Raw genomic sequence first — 26802 nt, 5'->3', positions numbered from 1 at the left:
CCCGCAAAGAAGCCCAGAAGAGAACTGATAATGGGCAATGTGGAAAGCTTAGAGGTTGAGGGGGAACTCGCCCTAGGCAATACTGCTCAATCAGTAGATGATTGGGATGAACGGGAACACCCAACTGATTTAAGCAATTTGATTGAATGTATGGGCGAAATAGTGAAGATGAGGACTGGGAAAGTATTAGCATATCGGAGTGGCAAACCATTGATAACTGGGATACTTCTGAATTGGCCTCAAAACCTAGAGCTTGTAAGACCTCTCAAGGAGAGGCCTTTCTTAAGACCCCCAGAAAATCAGCAAAAAGGACTGATTTGACAGAAAGTAAGTTGGTGAATGAGGATGAAAGAGAGCTTACCCCCTTTAGAACTCTTGAACAAAAAAGGCAAGAGCTGGCCAACAAAAAGAACAATCCAAAAACACATCAGGAAAACCTCGGACCAAGCCAGCAAAAAGAAAAAAATAATAACAGAGAAAAAGAACCTAATGTCTCCAAGAAAAGGCAAAGAATGTCTGCCCTAAGCCCAAACAAATCTAGCCTACCAAAAGGATTCTACTTAAAACTAGAAACGGCATCCAATGGCCCCAGACGGGCACTGTTAAACAGAAGTTTTGTAATGTCACTGTGTAACCAAACCTCAGCCCTACGCTCGATATCAACGGATGATATAAAAGTAGTGGAATTCCCAAGGGAACAGAGGTTGGATCAAGTTATACTACACTTAACTTCTAAGAGGATCAAGCAGAAATTTTTAGAGGCAAGCGATATCCTTAGGAAAAAGGGCTTCCGAATCGTGGATCTTGTTGATGGCTCCAAGCAAGATGAACCAAAATCAACAATGAGAGAGGGAGGGGAACCCAATGAGCTGATCTCTCTGTAGGCGCTAAGGATAAAGCGACTGAAAAAAACATCGGCAAAAAAGACAGACCAACTAATAAGGATGTCGTAAAAAAGGATTCAACAGAAAAGGAAAAAAAATGGGAAAGAAGGTCAAAATGCAAAGTTATCTGCAACAAAGGAAATCGATAAACTGAAAACCTTGAGGTTTACGATCGACAATTCAGAGAACCCAAAGAAAGACGAACTCAAACTGAACAAAGCAGGTAACAAAGAAAAGGATCGGTCATGGATGGCGAATCCCTTAAACGCTAAGAAGAAACAATAGAATAAGGATGGCCAACTTGGACCCATCCATTGTGCCTCTTGGAACACCAGAGGCTTCCAACATTTGTTCTCATTTGTTCAAAAGGGTCCAAAAGGAAGACCATATGCGGGCCTCATGATAATGAAGAGATTGGATAGCCCCTTGCAAATCCTCGAACACTCCATCCCAAATCCCTATGTGCAATTACTAAAAATAGCATATAAAATAGATGAAAAGGTGGAGCCGGCAAAAATGCTTCTGATAAACACCTACTGGAGCGAAAAAATGCAGAGCCAGGCAACCTACTTAAAATCCATCATGAATGAAATTGACAAATCTATGATCGAGGAAAAAGATCAATTGATATTGCTAAATGGGGATCTAAAGATCAAATTGTTGGACAAAGAGGGAAAAATTAAAGAAATAGAAAATCTACTGGGAAAAGAAAAAATATGGATGAAGGAAATGCAAATTAGAGATATGAGGATGTTAAATAGCCAAACAAGAGGAGACCTAACGGGCGCTAATACATGGCACAGCGGAAAATCTGGAGCATGCCTCGACTACTGCTCCGTGGGTGGCAACACACTCGCCTGGATAAATTTGTTTACAATAATCAAACAAGCAAATAGTGATCATAGCTTGCTTGCAACAGAACTTGCTTGGGAAAAACGAGTGATCACAGGGAACAAAAGAATGATGGAAACTGAAGTATCGTGGGGAAGAAACAGACTAAGGCTGAAAAATCAGATCATACCAAAATTGGTACAGGAATATAAGGAAGCTACAGAGCCACGAGACGAGAGGGTCGAATACAAATGGCTATTGGAAGCCTTTGTGGTGAAGCATGATCCAACTAAATTAAAACAAATTGAAAAAAAGCATGCCTTTGATGAACTTGTAGTTGCCAGGCGAAGACAATATAGAGCAGACCTCAGACTCATACACCAGACCAACAGCATTGAGAAATGTGAACTTCTGAGAAAATGCCGGCAAAGATATAAAAACTGGCTGCATTCAAATAGACATCTGAGACTACAAAGAGATGCAGAGAAGATGCTAGCTGCACTATCGACTAACAACACAAGAAGTACGTGGGACCTAATTAACAACAGGGACCTGAATCAATCCGCTATAGGTGTGAACCAAGTCTCGGAAGAAAAGTGGTTTCAGCACTATACCTCATTATATGAAGGGAAAACCCAAGGAAAAACCATAGAGAGGATCCCGGCTGCTACCCCATCGGCCTTGATATTCGATAGAGATGACATCCTTATGCTAATTAAAAAACTTAGCACTTCTCGGGCGACAGGCCCAGATGGCATTTCGAATAAAATGCTGAAAGACAACTGTCAAGACTGGTACGATTTAATACATGCGCTCTTCGAACAAATAATAAAAGCAAGGCAAAGTCCAACCACATGGACTGAGGCTTATATTGTGCCTATCTACAAAAAGGGGGATCGAGGGAATCCCAGGAATTACAGACCAATAGCGTTGTTAGATTCAATCGGCAAGCTATTCGCGTCTATCCTCTTAAGGGATCTAAAAAAATGGGCTACCCAGATTAACATCCTGGATGGGAGATAAACAGCTTTCGTAAGCGGTGTTGGCACCGCCCTCAACTTTTTGAAGGCAAAGGCTTTGGAAGGAAAAAAAACGACCTACCTGGCCTTCATTGACTTTGAACAGGCGTTTGACGGTATAAATAGAGAGCGCCTGTGGTCAAAATTGAGGAATTGGGGGTGTCCAAAGGATCTGCTGGAAGCTATCCAAGCCCTATACACCGATACCTCAATACAGATCCAAATTACTGCTAATGGAGGACTTTCCAGGAAGATAAAAACTTTTAGGCATAAAACAAGGATGTGCTGTAGCCCCCTTCCTCTTTGTCCTATATATGGCAGACATGAAGACCACCCAGGATCAGATCCGGGCTTTCCCTCCGAAGATCAACGGAACTGAGGTACCATGGATGATGTATGCGGATGACGCGGTATTCGCAGATCAAACGCCGATAGGACTGCAGCGACGGATTGTGGCCTTTAATAAGTATCTAAAAAACGACATGAAGATCAATGTAAAAAAAAAATTTTAAAAAAATTTGATGTTTCTATCCATGAGGGCCTGCCGTGGAAAAAAAATCATCAGGAAAACTGCAGACGTGGTCCTTAGACAAGGAAAAACTGGAGGAGGTGGATACCACAATATACCTTAGGATAAGGATTAATAAAAACAGCAATGAACAGGCACATTACATGCTGATCCGAGAAAAACTATCAGCCTTGACCAACCAAGGAATACTTCTATACCACAGATATGGCAAATTCTCACTGGTTCCGGTAACAACTTTTTATAAACAAAAGGTGGTGGCAGTAATCGCGTATGGAGCAGAGGCACTTCTAGCCCTAAGATGGGAAGTTTGGAATTTATGCGAAGCCTACTTTTGGCGAAAGATCTTACGCCTCCCGAACTCTCTCCCGATAGAGATCATAAGGACAGAATTAAGGCTCCAATCTATGGCTTCAATCGCAATATGGAAAACCTTGTCCCACTGTAGAAAGTGCATCCTTGACAGCCCAGCCGTTTAAAATCTTAATACAGACCGAGACGCAAAATGGAGATAAGATCTTACACGAATGGAAGATAAGATGTGAAGCGACTTTGGAAAAGCTAGACATCTCGGAAGAGACCTTAAAGTGTAATCTAGATAAGGCCAAAAGATCTGCTCTGGAAAAGGATTGGGAAGAAACACAGGAGAAAAGCCTGTCAAGGAATCTGTGCCACATCATCATCTGGGAAAGAAAGGGTTTAAATATGCTCCCACCATACTTGCTGAAATTTCCATCTGCCCATTACTGAGACTTGTTCATGCGTTGCAGGCTTAATGTATGGTATTCCCGAGAGGTAAAATGGAGAAGACGACATTGATAAATCGATGGCATACTGCAGGTTCTGTAAAAACAGGACCCAAATAGAATCTATCAGACATGTGATGCTAGTTTGTCCGACGCTCGCACTGAAACGACAAGTATACATGGGAAGCTATACCATCAATATTACTGAGGAGACGGAAGAGGAGTACTGGGAGCGGCTAATGACAGTCGAAAAGGTCGGTAAGACCTTAGATGCATTGAAATATGTCGAAGCACTAAAACTGGACCAGGAGGTTGACTATCCTGAAGTGTGAGCTAAATTGACTAAACTGGACAGACCAAGAAAATTGGTTGTGGGAAAAGTCACTGCATCTATGTAACTTTGGACATGCACTCATCTAATATTGATGAACTGACATGAAGGAGTGTTAAAGGTTTAAATTTGATTAACCAATAAAACAAAAACAAAAAAAAATAAAGGCTGCCATAACCATCTTAAATTTGTGTAGAGGTAAGGAGAGGTCGAGGGTGGAAAGGTCCAACACAACTCTCAGGCCCGCCTGATTCTTTCTGAATGGCCAAAATCCTGGAGTAAAAGCCCTAGCCTCGCTGGGAGACTGGCACTTCCTCCACGGCCTGTCTCTTTACGAGCAACTGGATCTCCGGCAGAAGAGTTGCTGTCCCAACTTGAGGGAGTAGATGGGAGGAGGAAGTAGAGGCTGAGATGGGTAGGCGGTACCCCGTGGATACTACGGAGAGGATCCAGGGGACCGTGGCATTCTGGTGCCAGAAATGTTCATGGAGAGCAAGCCTGCCCCCCACTGGTGACACATGGACCCAGAGGGACGTGTCATGCCTTCTTTCCCTCAGAGGCTGTCACAGAGGAGGGGGACTGGAAAAAGCACTTACTCTCTCCCCCCACACTCCCTTTTTGTTGCAAGCGCCAATTTGGAGTCGGCGAGCGGTCCAGCTGCCTGGACCTCCGTTCCTGGAATCTGCAGAACCCTCCGTACTTATGCCCCTTGTCGGAGCGCTGCTGTGACTGGGTGTACGATTTGAGCATGGTCTTTGTCAAGATGGATAAGACTTGGCCGTTTGTGAGCTGTTTTTCTTTTTGTCCAGCTCCTTGTTCGTGGTGGAGTGGAAGAGGTGCCGCCCCCCACAACCCCTCCTCGAACAGCAGGTCTAATAGGTGTTCCTGGACATCCGGGTTGAATTTCGTTGAACAGGAACCTGGCTGTCCTCATGTCCGTGGCGAGGCAGATGGCACGGCCAGAGGTGTCAATATGGGCCACAATGGAATCCATGAGGTCCTACACCACCAGCTTGGCCTCAGCCAATCCTGCCTTGAAACGTGATCGGCTCTGCGTAGGGAGTCCTGGGAGGCAGTCCGCAATCTCCCGCCATAAACTTTGGTTAGCGGCAGCCAGCATGGCATCAGCGTTGGCCTGACAAAGATGCAAGGACGCGTTGGAATACAGTTTCTTCCTGTACGCAACCAAGATCTCCTCCTTGCCTAGCAGCGTTGCAGAGGAGGAGGCTGAGGACGACTGAGGCTTGGAGAATAGTGATACCGCAGCGATCACCGAGGAGTGTGGCTGAGGATGGGCCGATAGCAAGAGTATCCCCCTCCATCTGCCTGTACTTGGCGTACAGGCATCGATTGACCGGCTGGACAGAGTGGGGCTTGAGCCAACGCTTTTTGGCCGGGGGAAACTAAATAGGTCTGCAGTGGAATTCCTGTTTTGGCAGAGGGGCGTCGCGTGAGGACCTCAGCAAGCACCCCCTCTGCCGGTTGCTCGAACTCCGGTTAAGGTAGGCCCAGATACTTTGCCAGCCCTGCAAGACGTTCGTGGAAGGCCTTGGCTGACAAGGGCGTGTCAGGGTCCTCCAACTCATCCGTATCCTGTGGATCAGGAGGCTCCTGCGTAGGTTGGGGAGTAGCGAGAGTCAGAGGCTGGGGTACAGGGACCAGAGGCTGTGGAGGGGGCTGGTACTGTACTGCCTGAGGAATCTGCTAGGGGGCTGGAGGCAGAGGCTGCGCCGGGGCCATGGACGCCGGCGGAAGAGCCTGAGGTGCGGGAAAGCATTGGAGGGAGCACGTCCCTGATGGCATCCCTGAGGATAACCCTCATCCGAGGGGACTTCATGAGCCCAAGGAACGTCTCAAAGAACCTGTCTTCACAGGCCAGAGAAGTGGTAGGGGATGCAGACCGGGGCGCGGGAGGCTGCTGGAGCCGCTGCATACCCTGCCCGTACAGACGCAGCGGGAATCTGCCCTGCACAAATGAAGGATATTCTGTAAACCACGTACCTGGCTGAGGCCAGTCCCACCGTGACACTCGTCCTCGCCAAACTCCTGGAATGGAGTCAGACGGCTACCGATGTCTGGGCCGGCAGCCATCTTGTCGAGCTGCCTGCCACATACCTGTGTTGTGTTGCTCGGCTCGCTGGGCCCAGCCTCCTCCAAGACTCTTGAGTGGATCGCGAGGCCTACCTTGCTCCTCGTGCCTAGACCCGGTAGGTGCAACACCCTTGGCCCGGGGGCCGGTAGAGCTGCGTTTAGGCGCCCCCTCGGATGTATTGCTGGTACTGGACGTGGCCCTATCGGACAGAAGGCCGGTACAAGGATGGAGCTCCTTGGGTGAAGACCCGGTAAAAGAACGTTCCGGTCCCTCAACACTGTCACCGGGAGGATCTGGGGATCCCTTGGCCTGTAGCTGGAGCAGCCTCGGTGCACATGCTGGTACGAGGACCTGAGCGGTCCCTCCCGCGCGGGCGGGCCCGTCCTTGGGAAGGAGTCTCCCTTGCGGGGTGCGATGGAAAATAGAGGCCCCTACCATGGGCCTGGATCGATGTTTCACAAAGTTCTTCAGGTCCTCTGGAGCGACTTCTGGAAGAGCGCCATCCATCTGGCTGTTCTTCAGAGACCTCAATGACAGGGCGATGCACGCTGTACAAGCTTGCCAACCGTGGTCTGGGCCAAGGCAACACAGGCAGAGGGCGTGAAGTTGGGAAGAGCCCATCGCAGAATGGACACCTGCTGAACCCTGTAGAAGTCGATATGTGCCGGGGAGGAGTACGACGCCTGAAGACCGAGTACCTGAATGATGAAGACAAAAAAAAAAAAAATGGGGACTGAGGTGTGGCGCTGGAGTGCAGAGTCAGGGCAGTGCATGCTCCTAGGGCTGCACACCTCTAAATTTTAAGAGGAAGAAGGTTTTTTTATGGTGAAAAAGGTTCCGTCTCCAATCCCTTGCAATGGACACCCATGCATGCATACCCATGCATGCATATGGAGGAAAGGGGACGGGATCAAGTATTGCACAATGTTTTAGAATTCTATGTGGACATCAACGTAGGGCCACAAGCTGATTAGGCTTGTGAGTTAAAAAAGCTGTTAGCAACTCTAGAGAAGCAACCAAGACAAGTCTCAACTGCGATCAAGTAAGGCTACTACAACAAGAGGTAAGTTCTCTTAGACTGTACAGCACCTTTGGTTAGAAGAAATGGTTCCAGCTGGCTTCTGTTCCTGTGTGGCACGGCAGATCCTGTTGTGCCTCAGCCTCAGTCGTGGGGACTCCTGCAACACAAAGGGACAGTCGGCGACAGAAAAGGACCAACTTCTATTCAGTGGCACTTCGCTGTTTCAGCTCCTCTTGTCACAGTAAATAACACCTCTGTGGACTCTTGGCTGTCGAGATGGGCTTTCCTTGCATCTGGGGTCCAGCACTCTGTTGAGGCGGCTCAGGCAGTCCTGCTTCCTGGGTGTCCAGAGGATCTTCCTGGAGCTCTTGACAAACTTAAAAGCAATGCACACAATCTGGTGTTCCTCTCCCTGGCTCTTCGGATGCAGCAGCAGAAGAGAAATGCAACCAGCTTCGAGAGGATGTCCAGATAGGCTTAATTTGGAGTCGATTGGTCCCACCAACACAAGGGGAGAAGTCGTCCTTATAGGACTTCGCTAGTTGAGGTGAATACGGAGCTTCATCACAGCAGCAGGGCTTCACCAGGCATACCAACGGTCCAGGAGTTGCATCAGGCGTCTCTTCCAAGTTCTTCAGATTCCTTCGTTCAGTGGTCGACTCTGCCTTCCAAGCCAAAAAGCCTTGCCTTTTATGCAGGGTTCTCCCATTCATTCCAGCCTACCTGCCAGTCAAAGAGCAGGGTGGCTGTCCTTGCTTGTTGGGTTGGGGGGGGGGTGTTGTGTGTGTGGGGTGGGTGTGTGTGTGTGCGTGGGGTGTCATCCCAAAAGGGTATCTTCTTACTTAACTGAAGTGTATTTTTGAAGTGTATTTTATTGTTGCATATTGCCCTTTCTAAAGAAAGCTTATTTTAAAACTGGCTACTAAATTAATAAATTATCATTTTACTAGGAGACCTTGATCATAAGTGTTATTATAATGCTTGTCACTGTGAATGTCTATGTTACACCTCCATAGCTCACACCAACACCTCTTGAAATGTGTTCGAATGCTCAGTCACTCTACCAACTTGTGTATTACAGACCTATACCAAAGGTTGGCTCGCCTATTGCCAAGAGGACAAGGTTGGTGTAGTCTCCCACAGGGTTAATACATACAATCTTGCCCAACACATCTTCATCCAGAGTCCCCTCACCAGCATCAGGGGTCAAGGAACCTCTAACTGGAGCGGTCCATTCTTAGGTGCTGAGAAAAGGGCATCAAAACCACAATGAGTCGCTGAATCAAGGAGAATCCATTGTTGCTGAGTCACTCTCTCGAGTGCTGCCACGGAGCCCGCCAGACATCCTCCCTTTCGTCACCACGACAAAGGACCAGGAACAAGGGTCTGCTGCGCTGCAACCAGAAGGCATCCAGCTGGAACACATTCTGCAGTGCACAGGTACCGTTGGGCCTGGGCTACATCATCCTTTTGCCATTTGGGGTGCTTCCTACCTTTGGGAGTGTCATTTTATCCTACTCCGAGTTTACCTCAACTTACTTGCACTGGCCTTTCAGCTTGTGTTTCTACAGGGTGACTCCTCTTGAGTAGCTGTGATTTTCCATCTGAAATACTATTTAAAAACTTTTACTAAGAAGACTGCATCAGAACTTTGACTTTGCCCATTGACTTTGGCTGTCCTGGCTCCCTAAAGGCCCCTTTCTGAACCTATTGGCTTTGGCAGTGCTTGTTCCCTTATTGTAATTGTTGAACACTTATTTGCTGGGATACAAGACTGCCTGCATCCCTTTGGGAGAATCTATAAAACACCATTATGTTCTGGTCTAACCCTAACCTTTCCCTCCTTGATAGTTTAATACTGCAAAGGTGATACAAAAGTGTTTACTGACCTCAAATGACGTCACACTTGGTGCTGGGAAATGTATAACATAAAAAAAGCCCTCTGCTGCAAAAAGGGTGCAGCATTTCTCCAGAAGGAATTCCTGAGTCAACACCCACTCGTGAGAGACTGCTCTGCCTGCTCAGGGCGTCTGACGCCACATTTTCCTCTCCAGCCAGATTAACTGCTGAGAGTGATATTCCCTGCTGGATTGCCCAGAACCAGAGCTGCACCGCTGCTCTACACAACGGGAGTTACCCAACCCCCTCCCCCCATTTTTTGTTGAGATAATGCATGGCCACTGTGTTGTCCGTCATGATCAGGACACACTTCCCCCTCACAGACTGCAGAAAAGCCTTAAGGGCCAGCCTGATGGCCCTCAGCTCCAACAGGTTGATGTGGAGTTTGGACTCCGAAGGAGACTAACGACCGCTGGCGGTCAAATCTAGGGCATGAGCTCCCCTTCCTGTGAGGGAAGCGTCCATCACTACTGTCACCTCCGGCCACGGTTGCCAAAAGGGCTCCCCTTTCATCAGGTTCCCCTCATTGGCCCACCACAGAAGATCCTGTGAGACCAAGAGTGGAAACTGAACGGAATCCGACATCTTGCCTGAGAATTGTGACCACTGCATCTTGAGGACCCATTGCTGGGATTTCATCCGCAGTCAGGCCTCAGGCACCAGAAAAATGCAGGATGCCAGGAGGCCGAGCAACCTTAAGAATTCGAAAGCCGGGAGACGCTGGGCATGCTGAAACTTGTCCACCATCTGCACAATGCGATGGCCCCTCACCTTGGGAGGCGAGCACTTCCAAGGACGAGTCCAACACTGCTCAGATGTACTGGAGCTGTTGGGAAGGTGTCAGATGCAACTTCCTGAAATTGAGGGAGAAGCCCAGCTTGTGAGGGAAGCGGCAGGTGAGACTGAGATGATCCATTGCTTGCTGGGGAGAACGCGCACGAATCAGCCAGTCGACCGGGTAGTGGTGAATCCCTGCTCGCCTGAGATACGCTGCAACCACCACCATTAGCTTGGTGAAGACCCTTGGGGCGGAGGTCAATCCGAAGGGCAGGACCCGAAACTGAAAGTGCGAGTCGCTAGCCGCAAACCTCAGGAACCTCTTGTGCTTGGGATGAATCGGCACATGAGAGTAAGCATCCTGTAGGTCCAGAGACACCAACCAACCCTGAAATCGAAGGGCCACGAGGACCTGAGAAAGAGTGACCATCTTGAACTTGTTCTTCCCGAGAAGTTTGTTCAACCAACGCGAATCCAAGATGGGTCTCAATCCCCTGTCTTTCTTTGGAATCAAAAAATATGGGGGAACACCATCACTTGTTCCTCTCCGCTACATGCACCAGTTCTATAGCGCCTTTCTCCTGGAAGGTTTAAGATTCTCTGCACTAGGAGCGGATCTGGAAGCTTCAAAGAGATTCCCCCGTGGATTGTCGTGAGGCCACTTTAGGAAGGGAAGGCAGTATCCGTGGGCTATTGCATCGAGAACCTACACATCCAAAGTAATAGCTTGTCATTCCTTGAGATGCTTAGACAGTCTGCCCCCAACTGGCGAACAATGGAACATGGCCTCATGATTGTTTTGGAGCGGCTGCGGCAGTGCCTGAAGGCAAAGAGGCAGCTGCCTAAGCAGCTTTGGCAGCCCTATTTGCCCGACCACCACAGGTACTTTTACGCTGACCCCATTGACTGGCAGCTCCTCTCGTCCTACCAAAGGAGGAGTAGTAACGTAAAGGACCTCCCCTCCACTACTGTCCCCTAGGACAAAAAGGCGAAGGCTGTTGCACAGCTGCGCTCAAAGATTTTGGCGCAGCTTTTGATGTCTGCAAGCTCTCAAGGATCTCATCAGCCTTGCAGCCAAACAAATGCGCACCCTCAAAGGGCATGTTCAAAAGACAGGCATTCACATCCTGAGCAAAACCTGACTACTGCAACCATGCAAATCTGCGCATAATAGTGCTCACAGCCATGGACCGGCTAACACTGTCGGCCGTGTCAAAACCCGACTGAAGGGATTCACACATGGCATCCTTGAAATCTTGCATGAGAGCAAGGAACTCATCCCTTTCTTCCCCTTAGGGAATATGCTCTGCCGCTAGGTAAACAATTCCATAGTGTGTGAAAATCTTGCTACAGCACTAGTGGAGTTGGCAGACTTCAGCGCCACACTCCCTGCAGAAAACACCTTGCGTGCCCAACCATTGAAGCGTTTGTCGTCCCCATCTGGAGGGATGGTAAGGTACGCCACCTGCCTCAAGGTGGCCGTAGCCGCCTGAACCACCAAACTCTCGGGAGTGGGGTGAGATGAAAGGCAGCTGGGGGTCGCTACCAGAAGGGCAGTATTTTTTAGTTAACGATTTGTTAACTGCCGGAAAAGATTTCGGGGTCTGCCAAGCAGCTGCCACCCTTTTCTGCAACTTCAAATGAAAAGGAACACCGGGTCAGAGGACTGACCTTGATACAAAATATCTTAAATCATCCTGAACAAAAGCTTCTGGAATACTAGACCAACCAAGATACTCATTGACCCTACCCATCAGTCGCCTGTAGGGCAACTCAGCATGAGCCCCAGGCTCAGGTCTGCCAAACTCCACCTCAGCAGATGTGTCCAAGCCACTGGCATCATGAAGAGATTGCCGCAACTCTTCCAACTGACTGTCCCTGGAAAAGACAGGAGCCACATCAAGCTCAACAGGATCAAATTCTAAATCGGACCTCTCCTCATCCTCAAAGATGTCATCCAGAGGGAGGAAAAACTCCTGCCTCGGGACAGAAGAGGGTCTGGAATCCTTAACAGGCCTCACAGAATTGGAAGTAGCCTTCCTTGGAGGATCCACAGTACCAGGGACCTCCATCGGCAAATTCCAGCCAAAAGGCCCCAAAGGCGTCGACAGCTTTGGCGTCGACAACTGCGCCGAGGGCTCATGTGAAGGCAAAGCTTCGACATTCGTATCCGACGGGCACGGCGCTGATGCAGACCTCGAGCTCTTACCAGAGTTCTGAGGTCTCGCTGGGGACGAGGACCGAGACCTGGAAGCATGTCTCTTGTGATCAGCCTTAACCTTGTCCAAACGGGACCTCTAAGGTTACCGATGAGAATCGCGCAGAGGACCCGATGCTGAAGGCGCACAAGCCACAGACCGAGACCGTTCCCTGCCGGCTTCTTCCAAAGGCGCGGACGGAACTGTGCCCTGGGATTTGAAAATCACCAGCATCTGTTCCCTGAAGGCTGGCCATTCCTCCGGAGTCGAGGACTTAGTAGGACAAGCCACTATCCTGACGGCACCATGCTCCAAGGACGATGGGGAAGGCAGCCGGTGGCGGCACTTCGTAGAATGCCGATCTGAGGACGAATGGCGGGAACCACTCTGGGACCGAGATCCCTGTGACGCCTTTGGACGCGCAGAGTCGAACCTCGAATCGTCTATGGACATCCCCTTAGTAGTTTTACTAGACTTATTGGGTTTAGAACCCCTACCAACCTGTAACTTCCCCTTACGTTCCTGCAAGGCCTTAGCAGTCAGCGACTGGCACTTGGAACAGTCGTCGGTGTCATGGTTCTCGCCCAGGCACCACAAACAGAGGAAATGTGGTCCGTAATCGACATCTTAGACTTGCAGTCCCGGCAAGTCTTCAAGCCAGACAAGAAGACATTCACGAGGAATGCACGAGGCATGCAGAGTGTCTGAAGCAAACATGTTTGCAGAAAGAACGGAACTGAGGCTACGGATGCTGTGCGTCTTATTTATCACATCCGGAGACTTTGCCTCGACAGAGGCCTTCCAGGGACATCGACCCGACGCCATCGACGCAGGACGCCTGCTGCCGAAAAAGTTTCCAAAGTACACAGCTGTGGACATTACATGTCAAAGATGTGGAATACGTTGGAGGACACAATCCGTTTGAACACTGCAACGTAAAGGTAGGTGTAATGGCAACAGTGTGGAAACTGAGCCTAAGGTACAAGTAATAATCATTGGGGTGGAAAAGGGGGCTCCAATGGACTGTGGGCACACTCCAGGGAGTGAGGGTTCACACGCAGGCAGTTTCCAGGCAATATTGGTGTTGGTAAAGGAATATGCTCCTTAGGGGTAGACATTGGTATCCAAACAGATCCATTGCCCGTAATTCGAGCTGCGGAGGAAATAAGAGGATATGCTGTGGATAGGGTGTCTGTTGCATGAATTACCACACATGAGGAAAAACAAATAAATGCGACAACTAATAACTAGAACCCTATGAACTCAACGGCAGCAGCAGCTGGTCCTATGGTCCCGCTAAAACAGTTGGCCCCGAATCAAAAAGCCCTATACTTATTTGTGCTGCTTCAGCGAGACGATTATTTGAAGATTTTCAAAGTCAGAAAAGCCAGCTGGCAGAAGGGCACCCTAGAGTGACTGCTTCTTCTGTGGTGGATTCCGGGCGGGAACCAAAATTCCTGGGTGAACTGTACGCCAACAAATATGCGGAGAAATTATGGGCCAAGGATAATAATTTTAAGTCTCAGTCAAAGTCAGTGTCAGGGAGAATTCTAAGAAATGTGCTAATTCCTCTCTACCTTAGAGATCCCCCTTGCACCTTTGCTGGATTTTGAGCATCGTTTACCTGGAGAGAGCGCGACCCTTCCCCCCCCCCCCACTCTCTCATGTATTTTTACTATGACTTGAGCACTGTTTCTTTGGGTTGTGGAGTCTGACAAACTCCATAGGCATCATCTTTTACATTGTACCACACAGCACCTTCAGTGCAGTGGCACAGGGAAGTCTTTCAGATTTCCCAAAGTTTTAAATACCTTCTCTTGGATAAACTACTGTTTATCTCACTTATCAATGTATACTGTTTACCATCATGTAACTTTGTAAGCTTCGCATTTCCTTGCTGCATCCTGCTACCTTCGGGTCTGGTGCGCTCTACAAATTTAATAAACAAACAAGAGCAGTAAAGTGAATATGACTTTACTTACATTTGTAACTTTCTAGACCCAGCACACATGATCTTACAATAGTGTGCTGGAGGGGTTACCTAGTATCCCCTTTGTCTAGCTTCTCATGTAACATTTTTAGGTTACCCTTATCTCACTGAATGGCTGGTGGCAATGGTTTCAATTTAACTACTGCGGTGTGCATTTACTGCGGGCTGCGTTCGCCGCTGAAGTAAGGCACGCAAGGGTGCCATTTTTGTCAAAATGGCCCTTGTCGTCCTTTTACGCCATTTCTTTGTAGAAAGGTCCTTCTAGAGAGCTTCTCTGTGTGCCAACCCAGGTTTCGTCTCTTTGTTCATTTTGCCTTTGGCAGGGTTTCTGAGAGAAACCCGCCTCTGGCTTCAGAGTGTCTGGGGGTAGGCAGGAAGAGAAGGAGGTGCCCAAAACTCCTTGTGCTTAGTCTCCTATGAGACCCAAATGCACTCTGTCGTGATTGGCTGGCTGACTGTCCGGAAAGGACAACCACCTTGCTGTTTGACTGACAGCTAGGCTGGAATGAATGGGAGAGAACTGAATAAATGGCAAGGCTTTTGGCTTGGAAGGCAGTCGACCACTGGACGAAGGAACCAAAGAAGTACTTTAAGAGGATGCCTGCTGCAACTCCTGGACCGTTGGTTTGCCCGGTGAAGCCCTGCTGCTATGCTGAAACTCCAAATTCATATCGACTGCAAGGACAACTTCTCCCCTTGAGTTGGTGTGACCAATCAACGCCAAAGTAAGCCACTTGGGCATCCTTCTCAGAGCTGCTGCTGGAAACCGTATAGCCTGGGAGTGGAACACCAGATTGTGTGCGTTACTTTTAAGCTGGTCAAAAGCTCTAGGAAGATCCTCTGGACTCCCAGGAAGTAAGACTGACAGAGCTTGGGCCCCTTAACATAGTGCGGGACCCCCGGAAACAAGGAAAGTCCATCTCGACAGTCAGGAACCACAGTGTTGCGGTAGTCCCGAGGAGCTGAAACACTGAAGTGCCATTTGTTGGACAACATTGACGGTTGCGAGCAGTGAACGTCCCATTGCAGTGCAGGAGTCCTCAGAAGTCCTCCTCTTGTCCCCACGACTGAGGCCCGGAACAGAGAGATCTGCAAAGCTGAACAGGAACAAAAGTCATCTGCTGCACTTTGTCTTCAATACAAAAAGGTACTGTAAAGTCTGAGAGAACGTGTATCTCATTGTAGAGTTGCTTGCATCTTCTACTACTCACATGTCTACTCAGCTTGTGGCCCTACATTTCATTATTCTTTCCTTCAAAGAGTTCTAAAACATTGTGCAAATACTTTTCTACTTACCTACCAGCAGTGCTTCATCCTATATAAGACTTTTGCCCATTGACTTTGGCCTAGCCTGGTGTACTGAATGACTTTTAGGGGGATCCAAAAGTATTTGCCTACTTAAGAATATTTGTGGTCTCATGGTCTAATAATCAAATCCTTTTACCAACCTCTCAGTATTCTAAATGCCAACAGTAATATTAATGTCCCCAACACCCTAGCTATTGAAGTCACCCGATGGTGTAGGTTATGTATGTGGGCCATCCCAAAAGGGTCTTTACTGATTTAGAAAGTTAAGAGTATGTGTTTCTGAAGTGTATTTGAGTGTTACTGTTATATTGCTCCCTTCTGAAGAAGGCTTATTCTAACTGATAAATTAATAATTGCTTATTCAAGAAACTTTGTGTGTAAGAGTTTATTTAATATTTGTCAATGTGAATCTCTGTGCAACTCCCCTATAGCTCACATTGACCCCTCTTGAGATAAGTCTGGCTGCTCAACACACTACCAAAACTGTGTAGTACAAGCTTATGCCAAAGATTGGGTTTCCTATACCTATAGTCGGAGTTGTGTGTAGTGGTCCCAGAGGGTACTGCATACAAACCTTGCCCAACACCTTTCCAGCACCCTAACCCAAAGTTGTCTTTAACCTTTGAAGGACAAGATCGGGATGTTCATCCCTGATGAAGCCACGGAAGAAGTCTTACTACCAGGGAAGAAACATGGTAAATCAGTCAGTAAAAACAAAGCAGCCTTGCACTGGTCTGTTATGACTTAAGCATTCACGCGAATCGAGATGCATTTACACATGACAGTGGCTCTTTAAAGTATCAATTACAAGGTCCTTTAAGGAAAAGGATGGTAGAAAAAGATGAACAGTAAAACATATATAGGGGGTCTCTATACTAAATCTTCAGATTGAACCCTATTCTTCACACTATTTTAGGATAGAATAACTCATAGTTTAGTTGCATCTTGCTTTAAACTTTTTGGCAATGTTAAACAATCTGAGAGATCAATCTCAATGAAAATGTGATGCTTCTACTACAAATCTGACCTAGGTCTCCAACATCAGTGCAATACCTAACAAAAAGCAGTCTGTTTAAAAGAAAAAGAGCAAAATGCACATTTATCGCTAAACGTTTACCTGTATTGGTATGGAAAGGTTTTAAACATCCCCCACAGTTCTTCAGACATGCATGCATTGCACTCCATCAAGGATAAAGAGGGCAGTAGTACTTGGTCAGTAATACTGAGCAAACAGCTAAATAGTGTCTCCTAAAAGAAACAAAAAGGGCACATATTACAATGTATATAAGATATTTATTTCACTTTGAATGACAAATGGCAGTCACCAAGTATTTGCTGAGAACATTCTGCATCTACCAGGCATTGGAGGACACATGGTACCACACCTACCTCCCAGGTGAGTTGGAACCAGAAGTGTCCCCAAAACGACAACTGATCATGGATTCTAGCGCCATGGGTAAAATGAAAAAGACATGAACTGCGGAAAGAGGCCCTTGTGATTTTTGCATTTTCCCAGGCCTCTACCTTTCCCTTGGGAGACCTAATCTGAGGGGGCTCATCAGTGACACCCTTGCTCTTGTGTCTTGTGAGAGCGTAAGCCTCTCGGGGTCAGAGTGCATTATGTAACCTATTATTAGGCAAGGTTTGAATGCAGTACCCTCTGGGAACACTACAAACAATTAGGACTACAGCTATAGGCAACCCAACCTTTGGCATAAGCTTGTACTACACAGTTTTGGTAGCTTGTTGAGCAGCCAGGCTTGTCTCAAGAGGGGAAATGTGAGCTGTAGTGGAGTTACACAAAGATTCAGAGTTACAGGTATTCAAATACACTCTTACATTCAAGAAATCCAAAGGACTTCTCTGTGACACTGCACTGAAGGTGCTGTGTCACAATACAAAAAGATGCCTATAGAGTTTCTCAGACTCCAAAACCAAAAGAGAAACAGGGTTCAAATCAGACAAAAATACATGAGGGTGATAAAAAGGTTTCCCTCACTGCAGGGTTAAAATTAAAACGTCCTAAAGTCCAGCAAAAGAGCTGGGGATCTCTAAGGTTGAAGGGAATCAGCACAGAAATGAGAATTCTCCCCAACAGGTGTTTCCATTGGTTAACTGTACTCCACTTCCAGGCTTACTCCTTCCCTTGATTTAAGTCGGAATCCCCTGCCATAGCTATCCCATTAGAGTCTGATCTTTCCTTTTGATGACAATCACTTACACATTTATGTTCGAATGTGACAAAGCCCTCTCCTCATTTTCATCTGCACGCACTTGACTCTAGTTTACTGTACTTTAACAGGGTCCTCTGTTGCATTACCTCTGCCTTCTCTGGTTATGCCCGAGCCCCACATATGATCAAGCACTCTGCAAAAAATCAATGGGGCATTCTAAGCACGTTGCACAAGAGTGCACCCTCAGGACAAAAATAGGCGTTGGGAAGAATTCTCAAAAATGTATTAATTCCCTCCACCTTACAGACCCCCAGCAACTTTGCTGGATTTTGAGGACTTGAATTTTTTTTTTTACCTGGAGAGAGTGAGGCCCTTTTTTCCCCCCACACTCATGCATTTTAATGTGATTTGATACACTGTTTCTTTTTGGTTATGGAATCTAACCAACTCCATAGGCATCATCTTTTACAATTGTGTCACAAAGCACCTTTAGGGCAGTGCCATAAGGAAGTCTTACAGATTTACCAAGGTTTAAATACCTTCTCTGGGATAAACTACCGTTTCCCAGAACAGTAAAGTGAAATTGACTTTACTTAGCATTGTACTTGCTAGACCCAGCACACCCTATCTTACAAAAGAGTGCTGGAGGGGTTACTTAGTGTCCCCTGTGTCTAAATGCTCATGTAAAATGTTTTATGCTACCCTTTCCTCAAATGACTGGCTGGTGGCATTGGTTTCATTCTGAACTATCTTGGTTTGCATCTACCGCGACTGTTCACGGCTCCTGTAAAGTACCGCGTAAGCCATCTTTTTCAAAATGGCGTAAAGCCATCTTTGCTAAAATTGTGCCCGGTCTGTTTCGCCAGGTCTTTGTAGAAAGGTCCTTCTAGAGAGTTTCTCTGCGCGCCAAACCAGGTTTGGTCTCTTTGTTCATTTTGCCTTTGGCAGGGTTTCTGAGAGAAATCCGCCTCTGGCTCCAGAGTGTCTGGTGTCGGCTGGAAGTGAGGGAGGTGCCCAAAACTCCCTGTGCTTAGTCTCCTAGCAGACCAAAATGCACTCTATGGTGATTGGCTGGCTGACTGTCCGGCAAGGACAGTGTTAGGGAGAATTCTCTGTTTAGGGTGAATTTCCTAACCTAGTGAGTCCCCCAGCAGCTTTGCTGGATTTTTGGGGTTTCTTTTTTTCTCCTGCCAAGAGTGAGACTCTTTTACCCTCACTCTTGGGCATGATTTGAGTGTGTTTCTTTGAATCTAGATGTGCTTAATGGGCTATGGGGTCTTTTACCACATAGGTGTTCATGTGTTTTTGTGATATGTGTTACACAGCACCCTCAGTGCAGTAACACAGGGGTGTCATAGTGACCCCCCAGTATAGACTCCATACCCTGGGACTGACTACTGTCTCCCAGGGCATGTAAAGTCACCATTGACTTAACTAGTCTTAAATTCTGAACAGAACCAGTACAAACCATCATATTGTGGAAGTACTGGCTGCGGCAATTCAATTGCCCCGGGATCTGTTAGTCGAGGGGGCAAGTGTCCGCCCCCCCTGATCGAGTTATGGCTGGTGGCAGTGGATACTACTTTTTATATTCAACCGTGAATATTTTCCTATGGGATTTCCCATTGTTTTAGGCTACTATCTTTATTTAATTATTTACGGTAGCCTCGAACATACCGCTGGTTTATTTAATTAATATTAATTCTCCGGTTGGTATTTTTTGACAAAACTTGATTCTAAAATGGCGTTTGTGTTCTCTTCTGTGACTCCAACCCAAGTCGAGCCCTTTGTTCCACTTTTTGGCGGGCTTCTCCACAGAAGCCCTCCAAAGTGGTGCCACTCTGTCTGGGGTACTTAGGAAGGGTGGAGGGGGATTTAGGCACCCTGGACTGAGTTGCCTAGGCAACTGAAGTCGCACTCCGTCCTGATTGGTCCAAGTGGTGAGCCGGCCGGCTCACCACTTAGCATGTTTCAGTGACAGCTAGGCTGAGTGAAGGGGGTTTTCTGCATAAAAGCAGGGCTTTGGGGACTGGAACTTCAGAAGTCGCCACAGGACCTAAGAATCCGACAAGGGAGAAGCTGAGCCGACCTGCCACGACGCCACCACCGGTGGAGCCCTGCTGGACCGTCTCACCACTTTTCCCAACGACAGAGGAGATCTCCCGCCGGAGAGTCGTCTTCCTTTGACTGGTGGGGATAACTAGTTTCACCGTCTTTTCGCCTTCCCGACGTACCTCGTGGCCGCCTTGCCTGTGCCAAGCACCCCGGCAACCGGGATACCACGTTTTACCACGACCGCGAACAAAGGTACCACCTTTAACCGGAAAACTCTGCGGCTGGTTTCTTCCCTGGTAGTGCAACGACGTTCACCTTGCCTCCAAGTCGAGATCTTCTCTTCCCCTGGACGACGACGCGACTTGCACCCACTGCCCGGAACAACTGCCACCGCTGGAGGATCCTTCCCACTTAAGGTACCGTGTCCCGCCTGGCTTCCCTTGCTACCGACTGTACGGGGTAGATTTAGCCCCCGGCTTTCGAACCTGGGTTAGCCTGGGACACCCTGGCTAAACTTTCCTAAAGCCTCTCAACTGTTTTTGAACCCTCTGCAAGACTTTCTAAGCCTAGTGTAACTGTGTGATCTTGGGCGCATTTGTGCTCTGCTCTCTCTAAGAGTGGGCCCAGCCTTTGGACTTTGGCTCACCAGTGACTTTTGCTCTTCTGCCTTGCTGACAGTGTTCCTGAACCTTAGAGTGGTGTACCTTTTCCATATTCTGTCTTTTTCCCTCCCTTTCTCACAAACTTATTGGAGTGCCATCTAGTTAAGCGCTCACATGAAGTACAGAAAGTGGTCCCGACAGACATCCTACAAGGTGCAGCAGAGGAAAAGCCTCTGCATTCACCCAAGAATTGCCATATCGTGGCCCTCAGTGCCAACAGAAATGTGGTAGGAGCAAGGAAGTGTGTAGTTGATCAACCAGACATGCTTAAAATCAAACCAAGCAATGCTCAGAAAAAAATATCAAAGTCTAAAAAAACAGAGCTGCATGCAAAAATGAAGGCTCTAGGAAATACCTAACGAAAGCAGAATGCCTCACTATTTGAGGCAACCGCACAGACATATGCTGCCCAACTACAAACCCCAAACAACTGCAGGACATAAAAAGCAAACACCCACTGCTTGATATTGTCTCCCAATTTGACCTGTGTTATCATTCCTATGCTCAAATTTCTGTCAGGCTAAAACATCCTCTAGAGGCTTTGGAGCAACTGATCTCCTGTGCTGAAAGTATACAAAACTGGAAGTTTGAGAATAAACTCCAACTGAATCTGCTAAAAACAGATTATTGTTTATGGCTCAAAAAACCAAGTGGAAATGTTTTAAATACTGTCCCGTGTTCAAATTTGTTTGGGTTTCAACAAAACACACTGAGAAAGTAAAAATCTAGGTTGCATTTGACAGCTTAGTTTGAGCTGCAATCCTCATGCCAATCAGATCATGAAATCAGTCTATCTTCAACTCAAACTATTAAAACCATTGCTGCCTCTTATTCTGGAGAAAGATCGACCGATGGTGGTCGGAACACTAATCAATGCCAGGATAGATTATTCTAATACCCTTTTGATGGGCACTTTTTTTTTTTACTGGTTTATTTTTGATCAGCACACAGGAGACCAATGCATTAGATATTCAGGTTCATGTAGCTTATTAAGCCAGATATTCAAATTCCCTTAAGCTCTCCCTCCACCCATTGATCGCTATCAAGTTCTCGCTCCTCCAATCTTTGGAGCGGTTCCTTGTCCTCGACCAGCAGGGCTCTAGCCACCAACCGTGGTTTATAGTTTAGTGCTGGGTAGCTCTGGTCATAGTGCATCACGGGTGACCAGATGTTTGTGAAGCGGTCAAGGAGTCCCCCATTTGCTGCCGTGATCTTTTCCGCTATGAAGATGTCCCAGAGTTTCAGCCACCACAGGATCATTAGGGGGCCCTCCAGGGATTTCCAGGTGTGTGCCACTGTGATCTTAGCGGCCAGGAGAAGATGAGTTATGTGGGCCGCCTTCTTGCCAGATCTTGGATATATACCTGGGATCGGGACTCCTAGCAAAATAGGTTCTGGCTCCAACGGCAGCATTATCTGGGTGATGTCTGCTATGGTGGCTATGCATTGGGACCTGAAGTTCGCAACCACAGGACAGGACCACCTCATATGCAGGCAAGAGCCCAGGAGACCACAGCGGTGCCAACATAGGGGATCCAGGGCCTGGTTGAAGTGATGTAGTCGGAGCGGCGGGTAGTACCACCTTAGAAGTAATTTATGCACGAACTCCCAGTTGGTGATGCAGAAGGAGGATGAATGAGTCCTTGACCAAATGTCTGCCGAGGACTGGTCCTGTATCGGGTGTCCCAAGTCTGCTTCCCACTGTGGCATATAGGACGCTTTAACCACGAGAAAGCGTGTCTGCAATAGTCTATAGAGCGTTGAGATTCATCCCCGGTTCGGTGGATTTGCCGCTGTCAGCTTGATGGGTTCTAGCTCTCGTGTGGCCGCTAAGCGGATCAGTGGGTGTGAGCACCAATGTCTTAATTGCACATATGAGAACCTATCCGTTACCGCTAGGCGAAAAGCGCTCGTGCATGGTTCGAAGGTGAGCGGTTGGTTCCCCTCAAAGAGCTGACCCAAGCAGCCAAGACCACCAGCGATCCAATTTTTGAAGTTCGAGGGGCAGGCTCCCGGTGAGAAGGCCGGGTTATAAAACACTGGGGCGGATGGGCTCAAGTCTCTCGGGATGCCTCTATACTTATGCGCTCAATCCCATGCTTTTAAGGTGTGTTTGGTGGAGGGCATGGTGGCTGGCCATGTCCTACGCAGGGAGGCAGGCAGATGCAGGAGGAAGCAGAGGGGAAGGGGTAAGCGAGATTATTCAATCTCTGCCGATTTTGGGCACCTCGAGGTGATGGTCCAAGCTTGAGTGTGAGCAATCTGTGCCGCTATCTGGTACTTCTGGAGATCGGGAACCACCAGGCCTCCTAGGTTTGGGCTGCTCAGCACGGTTCTCTGTGGGATCCAAGACTTTTTGCCTTTGCAGATAAAGCGCAATACCTTCCTTTGGAGGCGCTGGAGCGGGGGGCGTGGGATAATAATGGGAAGGGCTGAGCAAGCATAAAGGAACCATGGGAGGAGGTTCATTTTACAGGCCACGATAGGACCCAGTAGTGAAATCTCCTGTGAGAGCCAGCGATCGAGGTCTCTCTCCAAGTTCTTGAATAAGGGAGGGAAGTTTGTCCGATAGGTGTCTTCCGGGCGAGCGGGGATCTGGACCCCTAGGCAAGGAATCGACTTTTCACTCAGCTGGATCATGCAGTGGGATCTCAAGGACTGTCTTCTGGTTCCAGCCCCACCCCCAGGGCTGATTTCACAAAGTTGATATAAAATCCTGATACCCTCCCGAATCTATGAATTTCTGCTAGGGAAGACCTCAGTGACTGAGAGGTGTCAGTTATGGTTAGCAACACGTCGTCCGCCTACAGACCGATCTTGTGTTGAGAGGGGCCTACATGGAGGCCTTTATTCTAGGGTTGAGGCGGATTCGTTGGGCTAGGGGCTCCATAACTAAGGCGAAGAGTAGGGGGTTTAGGGTGCATCCCTGCCTGGTGCCACATGTTAGAGGGATTGGACTGGATAGTAGGCCATTGACCCGAAGGGTTTTCGGGGCCTGGTAGTTTGCTAGGATGAGTCTTTGGAAGGAGGGCCCAAAATGGAAGGATTCCAAGGTGAGTCAGGGGAACGACCAATCCACTTTATCGAAGGCCTTGGTTGGGTCCAGGGCTAGCACGGCTAATTTCTCTGAATCTAAGTTTGCGACCTCGATCAATTTGAGGACCCTGCATATGTTGTCTGCGGTTGCTCGATTCATTATGAATCCCGTCTACAAGATCTGGGAGTACTCTCACCAGTCGGTTTGCCAGGACCTTCAAATATATGTTAGCGTCCAGATTCAGTAGGGAGATGGGAAAATATACGCCGTGTTGTCTCTGGTGTCTTTTCCAGGCTTGAGAGCGAGGACTGATCGATTCTTGCATTGACGGGGTGATCGTCCCTGAGGTGGCGAAGGAATTAAAAAGCTTTGTCAAGGGGGTCAGCAACTGGGTACCAAAGATTTTGTAGAATCGGGTCGAGTACCGTCTGGTCTTGGGGCTCTTGGTTTGAGACTCTTGATGCGCGCGTCAACGTCTTTGCATGTGATCTGTGCCTCTAGTTCTTCTCTCATCGAGTTTGTGATGTGAGGGAGGGCTGCGTCTCGTAAGTAGGTTTGTTGCTCTTCGTGCGATCTCGGGGATGCAGACATAGTATCTGTGAGGTGGGCCACTGCTAATCGTAGCTTGTCACAATCAGCAAACTGGACTCTACCCTGAGGCTCACGTAGGCCCAGGATGGTGTTCCTCTTCTTGACTCGTTCCTCAGGATGCAGGACTCTCCAAGTAGGTAGGTTCTCGGGGTCCAGTTTTTGGCTTTACAAACTGTTTCTGCCTCCTACACTTTATCTTCCAGCATTTGGCGAGCTTGCCGCTTAGGTTTGTGGTAAGCTGCTCCTTGAGAGATTAGGGCTCCTCTCACCACTGCTTTCATTGCATCCCAAGTATTAGCTGGGGGGGGGTATCTTAGTTTTTGTTTTCCTTAAAAAAACTGCTCGATAGATTTCGCCACAGCATCTCTCAGTGACATGTCTCCGAAGATCGGATCATATAGGGTCCCACTTGCGTTTTGGATCAGGGTGAGGGTCATGGGCCCTAAGCGTTAAAGTGATTGGGGCATGATCGGAGAGCACCCTAGGACCAATGATCACGTCATCCGTAAAAGCCAAGACTGGGGGGGGGGGGAGGGGGGGAGCCAGCAGGAGGTTGATGCGAGAATAAGTTCTATGCACATATGAGTAGAACGAATAGACTCGTTCCTCAGGATGCAGGACTCTCCAAGTGTTCACCACATCTAGGGTTCTGAATATTTGGAGAAGTGTTGGAGAAGTGTTGCCGCCAAGCTGAAATCTTTGCGAGCAGGAGGGTGTGATCTGTCCTTGAGTGGATTTGGGACACCGTTGAAATCTCCCCCAATGATAGTATGGTCCTTAACAAAATGTGGGAGGGCCTCTTCTAGGGCTAAATAGAACTCCACTTGTTCGTCATTCGGTGCATAGACCAAGATGAGTGAGTATAGTTCATCATAGATCCGGCATTTGATTGCTACAAAGCGGCCCTCAGGGCAAAGCAATGTGTCTAAGATTTGTTGTCTGAGGCCCTTAGCAAAGAGAACCGAAGCCCCACATTTCTTTGTGGCATTCGATGCCAAAAACTGCAACAGAAATTGTCTATCGCAAAGCCGGGTGAAATCTGCCGGGATCAAATGAGTCTCTTGGAGGAAGACTACAGAGGCCTCTTCGTTCTGCAAGCGCCGCAGCGTGGATTTCATCTTCTGCGGGGGAGTTCAAGCCTCTGACATTTATCAGGAAGTTCAGTTTTTGGTGTGGAGGGGGATTCCCCTCCCCCAGCCCCCCCCCCCTCCAGCTCCCTCCGGCACTCGGAGCTGATCCTGAGGGGTGGGGGGGGGGGTGGTTTACTCAGTCATCATATAAAGGCTTCCAGTCAGTGCAGTTCTCCTGTGGCTGGGTTTTGTAACCTCTCCAACGGTAGAGTAAACTTGTGGTGATGCGGGAAGCCGATTTTTCCAGCTTGGCATCTCCCATGGCCAACAAGGCCATATCTGTTTTTCCAGCCAACGGGGCCAGGACAGTCCAACATAACTGAGCTCGCCTCCAAGGGTAGTTTGATGGCATACACCTTGGAGTGGGGTATGGGCCGCTAAGGGCCCACAGCATTGTTGTTTCCATATTTGGTTCTGCTGTCAGTAGTTTCCCAACCGTGGGTCATAGCAGTTCTATCTCATCTTCCGGAGCCTCTGCACCTTGGATCAGGCAGGTTGAGGCCGTTTCAGGGGGGGCTGGTTTGGTTCTTCTGGTGGGCGGTGTGGACTGGGGGTGGGCAAGTTCCTAGGAGAGACCGGGTGCAAAATAGTCGCTACGTCTTCCAGGCGGCTTATTCTGCGTTGGGTTCCCTGATAGGTTAATTGGAGAACAGTGGGGAATAGCCATCGGTAACAGATTTGCCGGTTCTGCAGAAATAGGGTTAAGGGTTTGAGGGCTCTTCTTTTTTGCAAAGTTAGCAGGGCGAGGTCCTGGTAAATCTGGAGCGGGGCGCCCTGAAAGGACAGCTCATCTTTGGTGCACCCTATTGCCGAGATGGCCTCTTTGATGGTGTAAAAGTGGACCCTAGTTATCACATCCGGTGGAGCGTCCGAATCCACCCCTCGTCTTGGGCACAGCCTATGGGTGCAGTCTAGGATGAGTTGGGCCTTGTCTATGTGTGGGAGCAGGGATTGGAAAAAGTTGCCTATATATTCAGGCAGGTCTTTCTCCTGTACTGTTGAGGGTACCCCTCGGACCCAAGATTGTTTCATCGAGCCCTGTTTTCCTGGTGGTCCTGCTTAAATTCCAGCACTTCGCTCCTGTTCTGCAGAGCCTGAATCGCGCGTTGCATTTCTATCAACGTTGCGTCGGACTCTGGGTTAGGTCCTCGACCTCCCCCAGCCTTTGCTCTGGCTCCATGACTCTTTGATCAGTTTGTTCCGGCTTCGTGGAGAACTCTGCCATGCAGGATCTAAACTCTGCTTTAATGTCTAGCATGAAGGCCTGAATATCTTCCTTGGTTGCTAATCTTCCCTGCACTTCGGGGGTCTTCTGTGGGGCGAGTTTGGGGGGGGGTTCGATTTCTTCGCCTCTTCCGCTGCTAGCGGCATGGTGGAAATGTCTGAGCTTTTGGCTGCTTTAACGAGTTTCGCCATCGTTCTTGGTGTCCGATTCGGGACCTCCTGTGACGGCTTTGGTTTCGCTGATGAAGCCGGCTGGTCTCAGGACGGTATTCCCGGTACTGCACGCCGGATCTGCGGCTATCTGTAT

At 48.4% G+C, this 26802-nt stretch overlaps 1 protein-coding gene across 2 annotated transcripts in view; it reads right to left on the bottom strand.

Moving 5' to 3' along the window:
* Positions 1-26802, bottom strand: part of THOC2 (THO complex subunit 2) — a 2257836-nt gene that overhangs the window by 1487425 nt on the left and 743609 nt on the right. For both annotated transcript variants that reach the window (XM_069612670.1, XM_069612671.1), the window contains exon 14: positions 16740-16870. In XM_069612670.1, the coding sequence (XP_069468771.1) occupies positions 16740-16870 (131 nt within the window). The remainder of the gene's footprint in view (positions 1-16739; positions 16871-26802) is intronic.

The sequence above is a fragment of the Ambystoma mexicanum genome, chromosome 5p, assembly GCF_040938575.1.
Source record: "Ambystoma mexicanum isolate Mex_15411 chromosome 5p, UKY_AmexF1_1, whole genome shotgun sequence".
NCBI lineage: Eukaryota > Metazoa > Chordata > Amphibia > Caudata > Ambystomatidae > Ambystoma > Ambystoma mexicanum.
The sequence above is the reverse complement of the archived record's forward strand: the minus strand, read 5'-3'. Positions and strand labels throughout refer to the sequence as shown.